Genomic DNA, 19,995 nt, shown 5'->3' with positions numbered 1-19,995 from the left:
AAGAAACTCGAAAAAAATGTTTTGAATTAAACATGAGGCGGAATAAATTAAAACAATGTGTGAAAGCACGCTACGGCCATAAATCCAGCAGTTTAAACGGCTACAAATCGTACCCCTTGTACGGCGAGATAATATCGGGGATCATTAGCAAGGGTGCGCCCAATTAAACCAGGGGACAAGGTTGAGAAAAAACAAAATGGTACACTTACCTAATTTATTATAACACTAAATTTGGGTTTACAAAGCTTGAATGGGCCTAAAAATCGTGATATACTTTGAACGAGTTTACAAAAAAAAATGATTTAAAATTTGATTAAGGGATGGTGCAGCTGGGTATGTTTTAAACATGCAATTATACAACGTGCCTACACCGTATTAATATTTAATCGGGGGATTTACCCCCGATTTCCATAAGCTTTGTCCGTACATGACCTACAAATATAAAATGTCACGAAAATACCAGACATTGGTATTATAAAGAAAAGTGTTTAGGACATGGTTGTATTCCCCGAGGACACCGAGACGTTAGCAATTGCTCTTCTTGCTGCCAGTTGAGCATTCCGCATCAAAGTCAACCGGAATTGCATTAACATAACCAGATAAGTCGCGATCGAAGTCACTGTCTGCAAAAAGGGCCGTCTTAATCATAAATTTTGGACCAAATCGTAAAACAACAAAATATTATTACAGACATGTAGAAAGTGATATTAGTACTGGGATAGTGCCAAAGATGCCTCTGGTTTGACAGTCCTCCAAATACTACTGACTGCGCCAATTAAGTTAATAATGACAAGAATTTATTATTTTGTAAAAAAAAGAAAAAAAGAAACTACTTGTACAGGCTGACCCAGGGGTCCATAACTTTTTTGCTACTTGAAATTACAAAAACCAGAGTTATATTTTTTTAAATGGAACAACCTATATATTTTTGCATAATTGAATTCTACGTAAAAAATAATGGAACTTCATATGAACTATTAGAGGTCTATCTTTTTCCGTTTCGGAATTATTCAACTTTTCGTTTCGAAAAATCAATGCGAAGTCGCTTATGAATATTTTCCGACAAATTTGCAACAGAAAATCTTAGAATACCTTGTAGTTTTAGCAAATAGTCGACTTTTAATTAAAGCACGCAGATAATAAACAAAGTGTGCTAAAACACAACAAGTTGAATAACTCTTTTTTTTTCAAATGGAACATCATGTACTAGGTTTTTTTTCATGTATTGATAGCATTTTTAGTAAGCTTTCTAATTTTTCAAAAAATCTATTTCACAAGAAATATTTTTGCATAGAATCTGATAAGTCAAAGGGTAACTTATTTTTTGATACGTACTAATGTGACTAATTACATTAGAAATCTAATTATTACGTGATATATAAATGAATTTCAGTCAGTTAAAAAATTATTAAATAAGAAAATTATTTTTTATTAGTTATTATTTAATTAATTATTATTTATTTTAACAGTTTAAGAAATATTTAAAATTTGCTATATAAACCGCATATCATTACAAAGCTTATGAAAAGTGCTATCGATAGATACATGATGTTTCATTAAAAAAAAATGAGTAATTCAACTTTTTGCGTTTTGGCTCACCCTATACATTATGTGCGTGTTTCAAGTAAAAGTCGACTATTTGCTAAAACCACAACTTATTCTGAGTTTTTCTGTTGTAAATTTGTCAGAAAATATTCATCGGCGACTTTGCTGTAATTTTTCAATTTTTTTTCATAACGATATAAGGTGTTCTATTTAAAAAAATGTAACTTTGGTTCACCACCCTGTATACAGGTGGGGCAACCTTATCGCGCACCCAAGAAAAGCGCGACTTCTAATGAAATAAAAATACTGAAAATTGGCACATTCTCGATTCTCGATTTTTATTATTTTTTTTTTGTTAATAAATAAAGTCGTAGCAGTTTTATGAGTTTTTGGGCACTAATTGTTAATTTTAATACAAAGTTCTTAGGCTAAGTAAATCCTCACCTGCTAGCCCATCGAACCCTTGTATCAGAATTATAAATTTTTACTTGATTTGGTAAATAATCAGTTTTTTTATTTAGACGCAAACCAGACGCGTGATTTATTAAAAGATGGTTTAATTTTCTAACAAATGGATAACTTACCAGTATAGCCTACCTTTTTGAAGCCCCTTATTAAAAATCTTGCAATAAAACTGATGCCTGCATTCAAATATCCCAACGAAATCTTTTATAATTTTACCCCAATTGCAGTTCACATTTAAAATATGATTTTTTTTTGCTAATTACGTAAACAATTATCTGAAGTGAATACGCGTAGTTTAGTATAAAATTTAGAATTTGACTTTTTGGTCGAATATTACTAAAAAATTACCAAAAAATCAGGGGAGATACCTTTTGAATACAGTCAGGCGTGTAAAATGCAATTTTTTTATTTAATTAGAAATCGCGATTTTCTTAGGTGCGCGATAAGGTTGCCCCACCTGGTATAATAAAACATTTTTAGATTTTTTAAGTAGATCTATCGGATAATGAAAACGGCAGGGCAATATTTTAAATATCAAAAAAGTTACAGACCGATTACACACCCGTAGGTCACCCTGTATTTAGATTTTTTCCTAACATTTTTAACCTTACCGAAGAGATGAGCTTTCTGTTGACATTCGCGTACCCATTCAAATTCATGATGGGCGGATTCTTTTCAATGGCCATCAGAAACATGTGCACCTCCTGCCTCGTCTTCTGATCCACGGCGCTCAAATTAACGTTCAGCAACCTTTCCCTGAACTCCGGCCCCATCTTCCTAGTGGCATGGTGCCCCTCGTTGCATATAATATAAAGCAACGTCATGCAATAAAACGCAATCATGAACAAGCCGGCCTCCTTGAAGGAGATCCCCTGGTCCATAATTTCCGTCACGGAGCCATAACTGGCCACGATGGTCGTCAGCAAAATCAGGAGACAGTACATGGAGTACATGCCGCTGTATGCCTTCCCCAACTGCTGCATCATGTGGGAGAGGTCGACCCAGAGATCGCGATATGCGCCCAGGATTTTGGCGGGGTTTCGCGATTCCAGGGCCTTGTGCAGATTGTTGCACATCCAGACGGCGACGCGCCCTTTGGCCGTGCAGTTGATGAACCAGAGGGAGCACAGGCAGTTGAGCATGGCCAGGATGTGGTAGTAGCCGAAAGTGTGCCAGAGGAGCATGTCGGCTTGGAGGTAGTACTGCGCTAGCATGATGCCGATGCCCACGGCCCAGGAGATCACGCAGAGGGAGTAGGTGATGAGGGTGAGGTTGTGGAAGATGATGGGCGTGCCGGTCACTTGGTAGTACTTTAGCTGAAATTGGAGATTTTTGACGAATTTTAAGAGAAACTGGTGGATCTTTCTCTTAGTGCCTTTTTTTTTTGTTTTTTTTTTTTTTGTTAATTATCGTAGAGACCGAATTTTTAAGCAGTTAAGAACCTAAACGAATGACGTTTTGTCAAAAATTTAAAATTATTTGGTACACAAAAAAAAGCTATAAAGAAGTTAATGAACCTAAATATTGTACTAATATTTCTAATTTTGCTTTTGTAGAATTAGTTTTTCTGAAAGAATTCATCTCTACCTGTAAAATGAATTAATTAAATGGAAATACATATTAGTACTAAAAGACACCTCTGCATTATCAATATTTTTTTAATTAATTAATATAATATGTACATAATACATAATACATAATAACATTTTTATTTTCAGAATTTTTTGTATAGTTTGTCACTAATTTTTACACAACTCCTGGAGTAAATTTTACAAAAATTTATAGTTTATTCACCCGTTTAATTGCTTCAACAAGTGACAGGTATACTGCTTCTAATTTTGTTTGCTATTTTTACTAAAATTTCAGAGTGAGAAAGTAAGTCTTTTGCAAGGGATTGTAAATCTACAGAAGAAGAGAAACACTAATAAATTGAAACATGATTTTCTGAATAAAAAACAACAATACTCTAAGAGACTAAAAAGCTAAAAAAACTGCTATTCCAAAAAAATAACAAAAAAAATAAGTTAATAAATAAATGTACTAATTTGGTACATTTTTTATATTTGTGGGAAAATATTGCGAAACAATAAAGTTTTTGCTGATAAACTTGCAGTATTTGAGTTTGAACACGGATTAATTGCGAGAATCAATCCTTATCAAAAACAAATCGATCTACAATTTATCCACGATTTTGAACTCAAGTGTAATAAAAAACTTGACATTTTCTTAGAAAACAGCGAAATTCCGACTGGTTGGCCGACATTTATAAAATATTCAAACACCAATTTTTTGTTCAGATTTGAACGCCTTATGATTGGTCTGTTTTACAGTTGAGATATCCTTCGATATCCAATGACAAACGCTTCTAGCGACTTGCAATTTTTTTGTGCACCAGATAAACAAGTAGGAGGAGATTTTGATATTTTATTGGTCAATATTATCACTCCTGGGACAAATGACGTACGAGTGAAGCTAATAATATGAAATACTGAATAAAATGGTCGATTCTGCTTAGTTTTTTTATTAATGAAAAATTAAGAATCGTTTTTAGGATTTTCAAGTAATTGAAATCTACACTGTCGGTTTGGCAAAACTAATCATTACATTATAATAATTGAAATAAATATATTTTTAACATAAAAATTAACAATTGGCGAACACTACAGTTTTGGCACTTCTACGTAAATTATTTTTTATTCCAAAATCAAGGCTTATAAGATACAAAAATTGTTAAAAATTAAAAAATTATTTAAAATAGAATTCGAGTACGCATATTTTCAAAAATTAAAAGTTCAAACACTGACAAAGGAACTTTAACTCTGAGAAACTAAAAACACAAATACTGTCTTAAAAGTAGAGACTGAAAATCTGAAATTCTGAAGAACTATAAGCATCTGAAAAACTGAAGAAACTGAAAAGAATATATAGAACTGGGATAGAGAAACACACAAAATTGAAACATTAGATTTTGAATAGAAAATCAATACACTGACTGAATGAAAAAACTGAAAATGAAAAAACTATTAGTAAGATAAAATAATAAAATTACAAAAAACTGAAAACTTGTAGAAATGAATGAAATAACTAAAAAGAAACTGGAAACTGGGAAGCAAAATAAAAGTATTAGATGTAAAATAAAATAACTATCAAATTGAAAAATTTTATGTAATGATTTCAAACTAAGTTCTAATAAATAAATTAAAAAAGTTATCTTATTTTAAATTAGGAAGGTTAAACAGCTGTAGGAAGTTTAAAATTCATTTAGGATACAATTCATTTTCAGAATTTAGGAAAAATAAAAAGGGTGTCAAATATTTCGAGTTTTAAGAAAAGCCCTTAAAAATTCGTGTTTGGAGAGTTTCTTAAAATCCGGTCTCTACTCATATGTTTGTTGATTCTAACGCAAACTTCTTTATTTGTCAATGCTTAACTTAAAAATCAATTTTAGAAGCTGCTTTAAGTCAATTTTTTGTTAAAAACGAATATAAGTTATAAAGATGAGTTATAAATTATCCAAAAGGTAGAATAATGAACAAACGGTGCTATAAGTGTGAACTTCGTAAGATTAGCTGCAATTCGGGCCTGTTTCCATTAGACTTTTAGACGATTTCCGGATAATTATAGGAATATTTAGCATATTTATTTAGATTACAATTTAAACTTAATAAGCTAGTCAGACACATAAAAGTGGAATATACAAAAATAAAATAAAAATTTATAACTTTCTCAAGCTTCCTGAAGACGTGTGAACCTATACGAGAGTGGCCACTTAATTTTGTTAATTTATTGTTTATATTTTTAAATAAATTATGCTAAATTATGGTTGTTCGGCGCTGTTTCAACAACCGCCGCCAACACAGCCCGTGTCATTTATCAGCGACAAAACCTGAAAACATCTTCATCCATTAACACCAATCACCATATCCTAACCCAATCTAAAAACCCTCCTTAACGATAATGTCCCGTTGTAAAGTGACACAAACTGGATATAAAACGGATCTAACAAACAACTACACCACTCGATACAACTCTAACGACTCCGGCACACAATTACCTGAAACCTCGTCCACATATTTTTAAATTTCGCGACTTCCGTACCGTTAGTCCAGGCCGCGACTGGCAGTAGGAAATGCGGGATTAAAATGCTCAAAAAAATTATGCCGTAAATGTATTCATCGAATCTCTTGCCCGGACGGAGGATTAAGTATAATCTCTCCTTGAAGACCATTGTGACGAAAATCGTCTCAGCGCCGAAGATGAAGTAGGCATAAATGGAGGTTGACGAAAGCCACCTAAAAATGAGCTTGGTTTTGTTAATTAAAAATTGGTAGTAATTAATAAATCCTATTCTGATCAGCATAATATAATATTTTACTCAGTAAAAAATTTAAATGACAAGTAAAGCACGCACATTCACTATAAAGTGCCCAGTAAAAAAGCGTAAATGCACTGTATCTAATGTCAGTTTGCACAGTTTAAAGAATAAACGCTCAGGAGCTAGCCTGCAGGTTGGGATTCTAGACTCTCTAGTTTTCAAATGCTATAATTTACGGCGCATTTATTATTTTTATTGTGTATCTATTACTTTTAATGTGCATTTATTATTTTTACTATGTAGTGGTTATTTTACTGTGCACTTATTATTTTACTGTCCATTTATTATTTTTACTGTGCATTTTTTACTTTGCACTTATTATTTTTACTATGCATTTATTATTTTGCTGTGCGTTTATTATTTTTACTATGCATTTATTATTTTTACTGTGCATTTATTATTTTTACTATGCATTTATTATTTTGTTGTGCCTTTATTTTTTTTACTATGCATTTATTATTTTTACTGTGCATTTATTATTTTTACTGTGCATTTATTATTTTTACTTTGCATCTATCATTTTTTCTGTGCATTTATTATTTTTACTATGCATTTATTATTTTGTTGTGCCTTTATTTTTTTTAATATGCATTTATTATTTTTACTGTGCCTTGATTATTTTACTTTGCATTTATTATTTTTGCCGTGCATTTATTATTTTTACAGTGCATTTATTATTTTTACTATACATTTATTATTTTATTGTGTTTTGATTATTTTACTGTGCATTTATTATTTTTACTACGCATTTATTCTTTTTACTGTACATTTATTATTGTTAGTGTGCATTTATTATTTTTACTATATGCATTTATTATTTTGTTGTGCGTTTATTATTTTTACTATGCATTTATTATTTTTACTGTGCATTTATTATTTTTACTGTGCCTTGATTATTTTACTTTGCATTTATTATTTTTGCCGTGCATTTATAATTTTTCCTACGCATTTTTACTGTGCATTTAGTTTATACCCATTAAAAAGCACGTTTTACCTGAACGTGGTTCGGCCTTTCCCGGAGCGTTCGATGGGCATCACCCCCATGATCTGGAACAGCACCAGGAGGCTCTTCGTTGTTTGGTAAAAATTGTCATAGCGGTCTAATAACTCCGGGTCCGGTTCTTCGTCCGGGTTTGCACTTGTTGGCGAGGCGGCAACTTTTACGATTTTGGCCCTTCTAATAGCATCGTCTGGATGCAGATGGGTGTTGGACCCATGGTCATTTCTCATGGTTATTCCTTTACTGAAGGAATCCCGAATAATAATTCACCTTGCGTGCCGCAAGCCATTATCGAGGTGTTGCCTTAAAACTCTTTTAATTATTTATACACATTTCGATCAATCAATTGAATTAAATTAAATTTGGTTTTCAGGGCGGCGGCAACCCTTCTCCTCTTCGACCTGGGGATGATGTACGACTCCAAAGCCAAGCCGTATCCACTTCAAGTGAGTTTGTGTGAACATCTCTATAGACACCCACGTGATCTGATAAATTGTTTCTTATCGGATTACATGGAAAGACGATTTGTTCTTTCTTTTGTCGTGTTAGTTGAGGCGTCAATCATCGGATGACAAAACCAGTGGCGTAACGCGGGGGCGGCACACAATTATTCCCACATAGGTGTCTTAAAAACGGTTTCCATGAGTTATGGCACGTCGGGAAAAATCGGCTGGTAATTTAAAACGGCCATAAATTGTTCAATTCTTATTAAATAAATTGCTCGAGGGACTTTGTTTGCACAGGATTTGCATGCGATGCCGAAATAGGGATAATTACACAATTTTTTTTAATCGGGAGGATTGCCGCCAAAAATAAATTTGGTGAGGCAAAAGCGTTAAGTGGAGCTTGAATTAATTCAAATCACTTGATATTAATTCGCTGCTAATGTCAGAATCTGTTGTAATTTTCCCAATATGGGCGTTAAACGGTTTTGAAAAGGTCGATAAATCTTGATAACGACAATAGACCATTTTACGAGAGTTTTTGTTCAAATTTAGATGATCGGCAACGATAAGCCACTTTAATGTGGCCGAGGTGCGAGAATTGAGAATAAATGATGAGCTGTTATAAGCACAGTTATAATATATTTAATGGAGAATACTAAATTATACTGGAGAGGCTCTCGCTATTGTATTAAATTGGTAATTGGTTTGGTCCTTTTGTACAACTCATTAACCCGGCAGGACTTGAATGGAAACGACGAATAGTTTAACAGTGAAAAATGATAGCACAATTATGATTTAAAAATAATTGAGCTAAATCGTGAATAAACTATTATTGTCTTGCAACAGCTCCACTCGCAATAATAAAGCAATTTCATGCAAGGATTGCAGAGATGACAGGCAATCTCATTTCTGGGAATTTCGTAAAAATTCAATGAGTTGACTTTGTGCCATTATCACCGTCATTGCAGTAATAAATACCTACACAAAGCACAAAAGGCTGTAAAAAATTAAATTGCTACTGTTATCGCTTAAGTGGGGAAAATCAAATAAAACGGAATAGTTTCCTGATATCAATTCTTTCTACAAATCACCATAAATGGCACCAATAAAACGCCCTCTTGCGAAATGTGAATAGTGTGGAGATTAGGGATCCAAGGATCTGATAAACCGATTCTTGCAGATACGTTAGATATTGTGAGTCGTTAAAATGTAAATAACGGCCCATTTGGATCGCTTTATTTGTTTAGAAATTCGTTCTAATTAACATCTAACAGCTCGGAATAGGGATTGTTTCGTAACATCAAAGCGAATTAAATGAGGAAAATAATTAATTAGAGAAAGATTTTCAGGAGGAGGATTGTTCGAATTCTGGCGAGTAATGGGCCAATCAAATTTTTAATCGGAGAGGATCTAAAATCTAAATAAATTTTTTTAAGAGATTTTGAAATTTGTGTGAATTGTTTGTTTTTCTTGTTTCCCGTCGAATCAATTTGGAGGCTTCTGACATATCAGACGAGTCAGACTGACAATACCTCCGTGGTGTTTATTAGCCTCCATGTCCAGCCACGGGAGCTCGCGCCTTCCAAACGAAGTTCTCCTTATGTCGCGTCAAAGTCTCTTTTTTCCTGACACAAAGCCTCGCCATTGTCACAACTAGAGGCGTCCTATTCCGCTTAAATTATGCCGTAATGCAACTATCCATCTTGATCCATACAAAGCGCACCGCAATTGAGTTGTGCATTGTACATTCGTTAGGCATAAATAATGGCAGCTTTGTGCATTGCTTTTTGCTATTCATCAAACGTTCTCCCAACATCCGAAGAGACAAACTTCGAGATTCTTTTCTAAACTTAGCTTCTTTTGTTCGAAGAAATGAGTTGTTAATTTGGGCGGTTTCAAGGTGCACCACATGTACCGCGACCGTCTGCTGAAGAAAGCGCCGAAGACGGTGGGAGTGTGGTCAGCATGGGGGCCCTGGACGACGTGTTCGAGAAGCTGTGGGGGTGGCGTCACGCAACAGACGAGACATTGTATCAATCGACCTGCTGATACGAGGTAAGACTTGGTTGATTTATTACATCATTTGCTCTTATCAATGATGGATCAGAAAAATCATTCGTCGGATCGATTTGCTCGGCTGGATGTTCTCTCATTGATTAATTTCATGTTGAAATATCAGATATGATTTCATTTTCCGCGTAATATGATACCGCAGTGAAAGAAGTTTACTCTTTTATGAAACGGCCAATGTATCTTTATATCCTAAAACGAATAAGACGGGGACTCTCTTGAGGAAAAGAAACACCACTAAAGGAAACTTTCGCAAAAATACGTTACTAAATCAAAAGTTACGTGTATTGAACTGTGGTAAAGTTTGCGAATGGCCGGGCCAATGTTTATTATCAAGGAAATCAATATTCATGTAAAACGATTTACAAATAAAAGGATTTTCTCTAATCTTTTAAAATACGAGTAATGCTTTATTTCTCAAGCTCCATGGGTCGTATTTTAACCCATTCGTGGGTTTAAACGTCTCAGAGTTGCCCAACACCGCTACTGTAAATAATCCAATTTGAAAAAACACGTTTTCTCTGATTAATGCAAGGGACAAAGCAGCCGTAAACACGTTATTATAATTTCTCTGAGTGGGCATTTGTAACTAGGTTAAAACCCAGTATTTAACCATGACTTTTTTAGGAATAGCGGAACTCATTCGTCAGTTTAATTTCCGACAGATTATTGAATCAAGTTGCTGCCCTAATTAATTAAAATGTTTCAAATACGTAGGTTCGAGTCCGGTCCTGATCGATACCTCCATACAACCTGTCATTTCAAAGATGACGTCCCGACCTCGTTCCGTGCTAATACATATTTAGTTGTTTATTCTGGGGTTGTAAATGTCCACAACTGGTAATTGAAAATGCCTCCAAGCCTCCTCATAAGCAACGAGGAAATTATACGTCTGGGACAAAAAGCCTTTTTTCGTTTAATTGACCAAGAGCTGGCCGAAAGTGTGCCAAGACCGGAAAATCCGATCCAATAAAAAATAGTGCTAGTATCATCTCGTGACAGAATTATGTATTCAAGTGGTTAGTCACGGTTGTAAACATTCAACCAACATGCATATTCTCACTTTGCTAGTAATGTAAACAAAAGTATTAGAATGTTGCCAGAATGCGACATGAGTTGGCTGTTTTACACTGAAATAATGGTCGGACTGAAAAATGCGACACGAAACCAAGAAGATGTCTTTAATGCAATGTTAGAAAAAATTGACGCTTTTGTGCCATTAGAGCACTTACAAATGATCTCGTCTGTATTGAAACCAGAATAAATTCCCAATTTTCCGCGCAGTTGATCGCAGTAATTCGACAATCAGATGGTCGGCCGCGCTTATATTTCGTCGTCATTTTATTGCATTGTTGCACGAGTGAGGTATTTTTCACGTCAACACAAAATTAATTTTTAAACTTGGACAAACTTTACGACGTTATCGAGCTCCGGGAGATCCGAAGCAACTTATCTACTCTTTTCTTCAAATTTGCTTTGCAATGCCTTTGATTTTGTTGTAGTCTCAATAATTTTCGAAAATTTCCGGGTGCTTATCGCGCGAATATTTCCGCGTGTTTATCAGTCGAAAGTTGCTGTTTGTATCGCTGAGGAGTTAATTTGCCACACGCACAAATTAATTTATGTGACACGTAATTATCATTTCATGCTGAATCTGTCTGGTTAATAAGCGGCGATAATTTATTAAATTAAATTTATGTAGGCGCAATAAAATTCAAATTAATTGTAAGACACGAATTATGACGGTAATAGAAATATAATCAGTGCTAGTTTATTCACGTTGAGACTTTATTAGACGTTTGTATAAAAGCGAGTCGTGATTTTGCTTAGCAGTGGTCATTCCGGTTAATTACTCCGTCTTGTAAAATGATAAAGGGCTGCCTTTTAACTGTTTACTTACGTTTCTTTCTGCTGTCAGCTTCAATTATACGCGAGGAAAATATACGCTCTAGGATCCCAAACAAGTGTTTGTGTGTTTAATGAAGTGGCGCCTCGCCCCTGGAGTATCGCATAACTCATATGCTAATGCGTGACGGTGCCACCATTTCGAAAATAATTTTGTTACAGTTTTGTGTTCAAATTTTCAGACGCTTTATCTATCTTTCATGACGAATTTTATCTGCTTTATCTCGCGACCACCTGTTGTAAAAATATCGGAGGCGCCTTTTGGTGTCTTCTTTGCATTATCGGCATAATCGGGCGTGCAGAATAGAGGAAATGACGTTATCTCACGCCCTGACCACTTCACTGCTCCGGAACAATGAAGCATTAAATCAGGATCGTTGTCAAATGCCATACCACTTGCACGATGTCATCTCTTATTATTTTGCTACGATTTTGTGGAGAAATTAATTGGAGCCGGAGGTTCCCACCATGGTCTTTTTGTAACCGAAGGCGAGACCTCTTGTGCATGATTATACCGAGATGATCGACGATAAATCACATCTCTGATCTGTTATTATAGCGCGTTTACACATAATTACCGCGGTCGACGTGTTCCACCCGACGAGTAAATTTGATAAACCTAATTTATTAGGAGTATTAGATTTTACCCGTCCTGCAGGAAAATTGCTTCCATATATTTGCTTTCTCCAAACTTCCGAGTAGGAAGAGCGCCCCTAGCCCCCATCATGTGCACAAGACGCGCGCGCAGCTCTTGAGGAAGGGGCAATGCTCACCTTTACTACCCTTATTAAATTGCGTTTATTGTTTTGAACAAATAAATAATCGAAACTGTGTCAGTAGATTAAAATTTTATTGCTGTTTTGATTGTTTCAATTTCATTTCCTTGACACACATGTTTATTTCAGGACCGGATTTAATTCTAATCATTTTCAGATTTGTTCGAGGACAAAGGCGGAGAAGACAGGCCAATGGTTGCGTGGGTTTGTATAAAAGGATTCATCTCTGCAATTCACAGGTGATTCTAATTATTGCGTGTTTGGCTCGAGGTCGTGCTCTGTTTTAACTTATTCAGTTCTAACTGAGTTAATTCCGTATTGTTTCAAGCAGAATTGTCCGTCGGGAAGGGACTTTCGGTACGAACAATGTGCCGCATTCAACCACAGGCTGTTCAAGGGGAAAACCTACGTTTGGGAACCTTTCCTCAATGGTAAGATTAATAAGCAAGGGGACAAAGGCCTTAAAAAAGTAATTAAGAAAAAAAGAAAGAGCGCGAACTCCACTCAATTATTTGTTTTTCAAATAGATTTACTGTTAGATCTAATGTTAGTTCGTATGCAACCAATTATACGCCTAGAGTTTAAATGTAATTAACTGGTTGCTTATTCTGTTTCACGTTGCGTGAAATTAAATAAAGTTAGTTTTAGTGAGTTTTAATGGTTGCGTTGGTGGTTTTCCATTACTTTCCGAAACTAGAATGTGTTATTTTGATTTATTATAATTATTTTTCACCGAAACAATCAACTTTCTATTGCATGATGTGATTTCTTAAATTTTTTCGAATTTCGAATGCATTTTGTAACTACTGTTGCTCACTTATTTATTCGGAAATAAAGACCATAAAAGGATTTTTCCATCTGTACGAAATTATGGTATACATTTAAAAATTTTTTGAAAATTAACGAGACATTGGTAAAGAATTATAATTACGTAAATATACCTTGCGTATTTTACGATAATTTGAAATTTTGAAATGATATGAGAAAAAGGGTGGACTTGATGTTAAAAGACCAGTTCAGACTCCAGTTATGTGTAAAAAATAATGTTTATCTAGAATTTAATAGAGTTAATTTATTTTTCGTTTTCTTTGATTTATTTTTACGACTAATTTAATTAACTATTGGTTAAAGGTCATGCCGCATCTGTTCTCCGAAATAAATTTAATTCATTTTATTAAAAGAAATCAATTTTTAACTTCTGCCAATTTACAAGAATAATGTTCGTTCGCGTGATCAATGATTGGTATAATTTATAAAAATCAGACATTAATGGCTGCTGGATATTAAACATCTATGATAGATTAGAAAACTGAAAAAATTGGATACTTGCCATTAAGGCAATTTATTGTAACATATTTTACGAATTTTCCAGCACCTGACGAATGTGCGCTCAATTGTCGAGCTTCCGGCTTGAATTTTTACGCCACCCTCAACAAGACCGTGATCGACGGCACCTCCTGCAGCCGCCCCTTGACATCTTACGGCCGGCCTGCCCCCAGAGGCACTCGTGGTGTCTGTATCGAGGGATCTTGCAAGGTTGGTAAATACCATTTATTGATTTATAGTCATGTTGATTGACAGTTTACTCAAACCATTATTATTATTTATTTAGGTACGGTTCCGCGTTGTATTTATCTCGTTTTATTTATTTAAAAAATAGTCGAGGTATTAATAATTATCGGAGAACTGGATTGAATTTTAACGAGGTGGTAGTTGTAGGTCGCGGTTATCGGCCTAACCGCTGGTCATAGATGCGAAGATTGCAAGAAACAATACCAAGTGGCTAACGTTATCATCGCTTTTTATCAAAGTGCGCTCGTTTATATCATATGCGGGATTATAATTCCAGATTCCGGTCGAATGCAAGTGTTACACCTCGTTAAATGCGTCGAGTTGTTTTCTTCGGTTTGGGTTTCGAATTGAATTCGGACGGCTATCGGATGAGGTTAAAAATTGCCACGGATAAGGGTAGACGACGCGAATCGTAAATTAGCCCCCGCTGAGATAAGTCACTCGGCGGATAGCCTTAAAGCCAAGAATTATTTCCTCAGAGGCTTGGCTTAACTCAATCATCAATTAAAAATTATACATAATGCTAAAAATGCAGCACCAGAACGTACGTCACACAATAGTAAACAAAAAAAGAAGAATAAGTGGAAAACAATGTAAAATTTGACTCAAATTAATTAAAACTTCTTACGAGATTTGATAGGTAGAGGTGTATTACACTTTTTTTAAATATTCAGTTAAATATTCAACCTCACGTTACGATAAATAATTTTCTCATGAGATGTTACTTTTTGAACCATTATTATTTTTGATTCAAAAAGAAAGCACTGAAATTTTAATTATTTAATCAATTAATTAAATTAATTAATTATTATTTGTTATACCTACTAACGATTTTTTTCAAAAACAAATGGATACACGGTTTAGCTGACAAGTTACAAAGTGACAAAGCGACTTTTTGAAAAATCAGAATACAGTAAAACCTCTCAACAACGGACACCGGTGGAAAAACTTACATTGTCCGTTCTTGAGAGTTGTCCACTAATAAGAGGTGGGCAAATTTAAATAAATAATTTTAAGCATCATTTTATAAACTGCTCACCAAACATACTAAAATTTAAAACAGCAACAAAAATATATTTTACAAAAAATTGTTTTATTCGTACGCAGAATTTTTGAATAAGTGAAGTATGTATGTTACATGGATTAAATATGTTTTGTATAGCTTTAGGTGTAATTAATTTTTTTAACTTTTTACCAAAACAGCGAAAATAATACATAATTAAGAATTTTGGAAAATATTATATAGAAAAGTTATTGTATTTGATGAGTTTTATTATGTGGTAAAATTAACACACGTATTTCTAATATGTACATCCTGTTTTATATCTAAAAATCTTTTCAATATAAAACTATTGAAAATGGAAATCATTTTTTTTCTTAAAATTTTCATTTCTTGTTTGCTTGTTTTTAGGGGCCGTGTTTTTTATAATATTTTTTTGTACTCATAGCTTTAATTTTTTTATGAGAAGTGACAGTTTATGTTAATTTGATGATTGTTTGACATGTTACCAACCCATCAGCAAAAAGAACTGGAGTATCAAAAAAAAATTTTTAATTTTTTTTTTAATGTTTGTTACAGAAAATATTGTAGCTATCCCTAACTTGTTTGTAAAGCAATTTCCCACATTCGCACTTCATGCTGCACGAGCGCAGCGATGCAATGTGGGAAATTGCACTTTCCAAATTCGTTAGGTAAATAACTATTACATGACACATAATTTCAGCTATTTTTGACAAGTACAAAATATTCAGAAAGTATGAGTTTATTGTGGTTGTAAAGCAAATTTTCCCTTTATCACAATCGTCTTCATTAATCTTTTTTTCTGAAAAAAATCATACTGTCATCGATATTTAATTCTGGATTTTTAGTATAGAACTTTTTATTCATTTCTACAAGGTCTTTGAAACAAATGTTTATTCTATGCACCACAAATTTTTGGTCTGTCCGTTGTAAGAGGTAATTTTTTGTGATTTTATGGTAACTAGGGAATTTTTCTTTGTCCGTGTCCGATATACAGAGCGTCCGTTGTAGAGAGATTTTCTTACATTATTTTAAAATGCATTTGTTACGTTTCTTCAAAAATTTCCGTTATTCGGAGGTGTCCGTTAAGGGAGGTTTTACTGTAAATATTTTGAGACAGACTTTCTATTCTTACTGTTTTGTTGTCTCTTTTCGTTCAAGCGACGCCACAAATGTTTGTCTCTTATTTATTGTATGTGTGGCATTGTGTAATTTTTATTTTATATTGTGGTTTCATCCAGCGACCATGTCGCCATAAGAAACGTTTTACAAGTAAAATGCGACCACAATAATCGCGCCTCTCATAAAAATTCTTACTTATGATTTATTAGTAAGTTGACAGAAGCAAAACATTAATTATAGATGACAAATGCAAAGTATTTAATTAAAATCTCATTTTTTAGTTGGGATATGTAAATTCGTTCGAGGAATTTCCTTTCTAAATCTGCGTGTTATATTTTCCTTAATCACATAATTACAAGGAGTATCATGAAAAATTACATAATTAGACGTGCCTGAGATGCTGAAAGAGCACCCGGAATTGGCTTGAATCGAAATTGACTAAATTAAATGAGGATTTATGAGCGTGCCGAAATCGGACCCGAAATTCCTCGTGCGACTTGTGTTTCGGGTATTTATCGACAGATTAGGAACAGTAGAACGAGACTTAGCTCTAAGAGGATTTACTTCCGATTTCTAATCCTGACACACAAGTCCGAATCAACTCGAGGGGTTAAAAATATTTATGGAGATAATTGTGCTCATATTATATTCCCCCGGATAATAACAGTTAACTGCGTTACAATTAGACCAATTTATTTCAAGTGCTAATAGGCGCTGTCACATAAATCTCATTGAAATTGAAAAAAAGATATAATACCAAGCAATTTGCTAAGACTAATTGCCACAATCTCGAGCCGCCTTCCGTCCATTCTTACCTCCGGAACATCACACATCGTGACCATTAACTGCACTTTACGTCCCATCAAACACCTATTTTACCTTGTTTACAACGCGATGGTCAAAATAAAACCGTCTTGGAGCCGCATTTTCCTTGATTTCGAGGCGTAAACAGGAGTTTAGTGGCTGCGAAATCGTCAAAACTTTACATTTTCAATAAACAAGAAATTTTGGCTGTTTTCGCGGCACTAAACACGTAATCAGCTGCAGGGGAAAACTGGAAATTTTATTAAGGCCAGTCTGCAGTTTTGTTCCATTCGCATCGTCGAAATTTTTGCGCCATGGTGCAACATTTTAAAAATACCACAAATCCGCATTATTTATAACTCATCTGCGAATTCAGAAAGTCGATAAACCTCTCCCATTTGTATGTGATTCGCATGTTATGACAGATCTCCTATTCATCTCCCGGTTATTAATACTGACCTGTCAAGTCCCCGCGATTCCTTTGAAGTCGAACACTAGCGCTGATAATTGAAACGTCTTCTGTTCAATCTCAAATTCAAACTTCCTGATGACATTTTTCGACACAACTTATCATTTTCCTGCGTCTAATTAAGCCACCATCAATGATAAAATTGTCCGAGGATAAAGACGGATATTAACATAAAGAGTCGCTTATTACGAACCTGTCTTTCAGGGACCGCCCCGATGCACGCAAATAAGTCGAATTAGAAAAGTTTTCTCCATTTTGATACAGTGCAGGTTTTAATGGAAATGCACTCAAGCCAAGCATGTGCAAACAAGAAATTAACATAATTACCACTTAGACATGCAGCGTCAAGCCGTTCGTTAAGATGCACCTCTAATTAGGCGTTTAGTGAATTTCGAGTACAGCAGAGCCAGCTCGCCCCGAGATAAAAATCGAACAAGAGGGTCTAATGGCTTCATCGATAAATTTATATTACAGGCGATTACATGATGAAGCAATCGCCGCTATTATCTTGATCCTTACCCAAATTACTAAATTGTGTCTGTTAAGCCCTCAAACGTTCGTTAAATTGTCACTATCGGAAACAATCAATTACAAATTGAGCTCTGACACGGGACGAGATTTCACACCTAGTGGATGCATTAATCCGGATTATAACCACTCTATTAATAAAGCAAACTCCAAAGAAGGGATTTTTTCTTGAATAATAAGGAATAACTCACAATGAGTTAGCCGTAATAGGATAGGAAAATATTGTGGCGCCAGTAAACAGGATTTGAAGTTGTGTGGTCGTTGCAAGGTGAAGATACAAATCGGCCAATTAGGGACCGCAAGTGAAATTTTCGCACAACGGATGTCGTAAAATCATTTGATTAACAATTGTAAACCTCTTCACCAGACTAAACATTTTCACTGTCTCTCGGTTTACCCAACGTAAAAAACAATATTAGTGCATTACCTCGCTCATAAATGACACGCGTCAGCTAAAAATACAACACTTTTCTTCCCATTTTACAGAATGTCTCAAATATTTGCAAGAAATATACGTGCGGTTATTCAAAAATTATGGGATACAACACAAAATCTAAGACTGGAAAAAAATATCAAATCAAAAAATATTAGTTTATTATATGTAGGTACAGGCTGTTCTGTGTAAACCCCACATAAGAATTATAGGGATTTTTAATAATGACAGTCATCTAAAAATTTTTGTACAACCATAGTCTTTTAGGTCCTGCTTAATGAAAATATTTTTGATATGGCAGCACTTCCGGTTATACCGGAAGTCGCTATCAACTTACTTATTTTAAAAGGAAAGCTATAATTATGTTATTTTAAAGTAGTTTTTATAAGCTGTCCCTATACCTAAATTTAGCCGTTTACGAAATATTTATGCCTTTTTTTTAATTTGCACTTTTCAGTTCAAAAATCGATAACTCTGCTATTTTTTTAAATTTGAAAATACTTTTCAGCCATTTGAAAGAGGAAGCCTATATTTTTCTTTTGGTGTTTTCAAATTTCTATAAAGGAATGACAAACTCCAAATTTTTAATGTTAAGTTTACAGAACTTTAAGCACCCATAACTTATTTTTTTCAAATGAAATGCCAAAAGGTTTATTTCACTGAATGGTAGAGAATTTAATTCTGCATCGATCTGCATTTTTTTCGTTTAAGTTTAATCAGAAATATTTATTAATGTATTAATGATAAACTATGCAAAAATAGCTGTGGTTAGTAAGAAATTTCCTACAATGGCAAAAAACCAACATAACTTGAAAATTCATTGATAGGTATAGGGAATACTAATACAGATTGATGCAGAACAAAATTCTCCTCCATTTAGTAAAATAAAAATTGGGACATCCCATTTGAAAAAAATAAGTTATGAGTACTTGAAATTGTCCAAATTTAACCTTAAAATTTTTAGGTTTATTAACTTCACTTTAAATTTTAAACACACTGAAGAACAGATTTAGGCCTTCTTTTTTAATTCTTCAAAAATAATTTCGAAATCTCTAAAACTAAGCGCGTTATCGATTTTTTAAGTGACAGGTTCAAATTCAAAAATTTTCAAAAAATTCCAAATATCTTAAAAACGGTTAAACTTAGATATAGGGAAAACTGATAAAAACTTCCTTAAAATAACTCAACTAATCCAAAAACGCAGTGAAAAACATAGCCTCCCATTTAAAATAAGAAAGTTAATAGCGATTTCTGGTATAACCGGAAGTCCTACTATCTTGAAAATATTTTCATTGAGCAGAACTCAACGAATTATGACTTAGTATCAACTTTCAGATAAATATCTTTATTAAACTTTCAATACTTCTAATGTGGGGTTTAGACGGAACAGTCTGTATATTATTATATCGTTTGCGATATAAGTTTCCTCTTTTGGGCAACTAGAAGTATTTATTTTTTACTGGC

General features: G+C 34.0%; 2 protein-coding genes across 2 annotated transcripts in view; one reads left to right on the top strand and one right to left on the bottom strand.

Moving 5' to 3' along the window:
* Positions 1-19,995, top strand: part of loh (lonely heart) — a 59,288-nt gene that overhangs the window by 16,149 nt on the left and 23,144 nt on the right. The window contains exons 2-6 of the mRNA XM_008197428.3: positions 7,759-7,831; positions 9,732-9,886; positions 12,740-12,821; positions 12,914-13,013; positions 13,955-14,118. Of these exons, the coding sequence (XP_008195650.1) occupies positions 7,759-7,831; positions 9,732-9,886; positions 12,740-12,821; positions 12,914-13,013; positions 13,955-14,118 (574 nt within the window). The remainder of the gene's footprint in view (positions 1-7,758; positions 7,832-9,731; positions 9,887-12,739; positions 12,822-12,913; positions 13,014-13,954; positions 14,119-19,995) is intronic.
* On the bottom strand, positions 229-7,761 carry LOC107398320 (gustatory and odorant receptor 22). Its single transcript, XM_015982051.2, has 4 exons — positions 7,380-7,761; positions 6,065-6,302; positions 2,622-3,326; positions 229-623 (listed from the first exon to the last, which is right to left on the bottom strand). The coding sequence occupies exons 1-4, from the start codon at positions 7,613-7,615 to the stop codon at positions 489-491; spliced, it is 1,314 nt and encodes a 437-aa protein (XP_015837537.1). The 5' UTR covers positions 7,616-7,761; the 3' UTR covers positions 229-488.

This window comes from Tribolium castaneum, chromosome 3 (genome assembly GCF_031307605.1).
Source record: "Tribolium castaneum strain GA2 chromosome 3, icTriCast1.1, whole genome shotgun sequence".
In the NCBI taxonomy this organism is placed as follows: Eukaryota; Metazoa; Arthropoda; class Insecta; order Coleoptera; family Tenebrionidae; genus Tribolium; species Tribolium castaneum.
The sequence above is the reverse complement of the archived record's forward strand: the minus strand, read 5'-3'. Positions and strand labels throughout refer to the sequence as shown.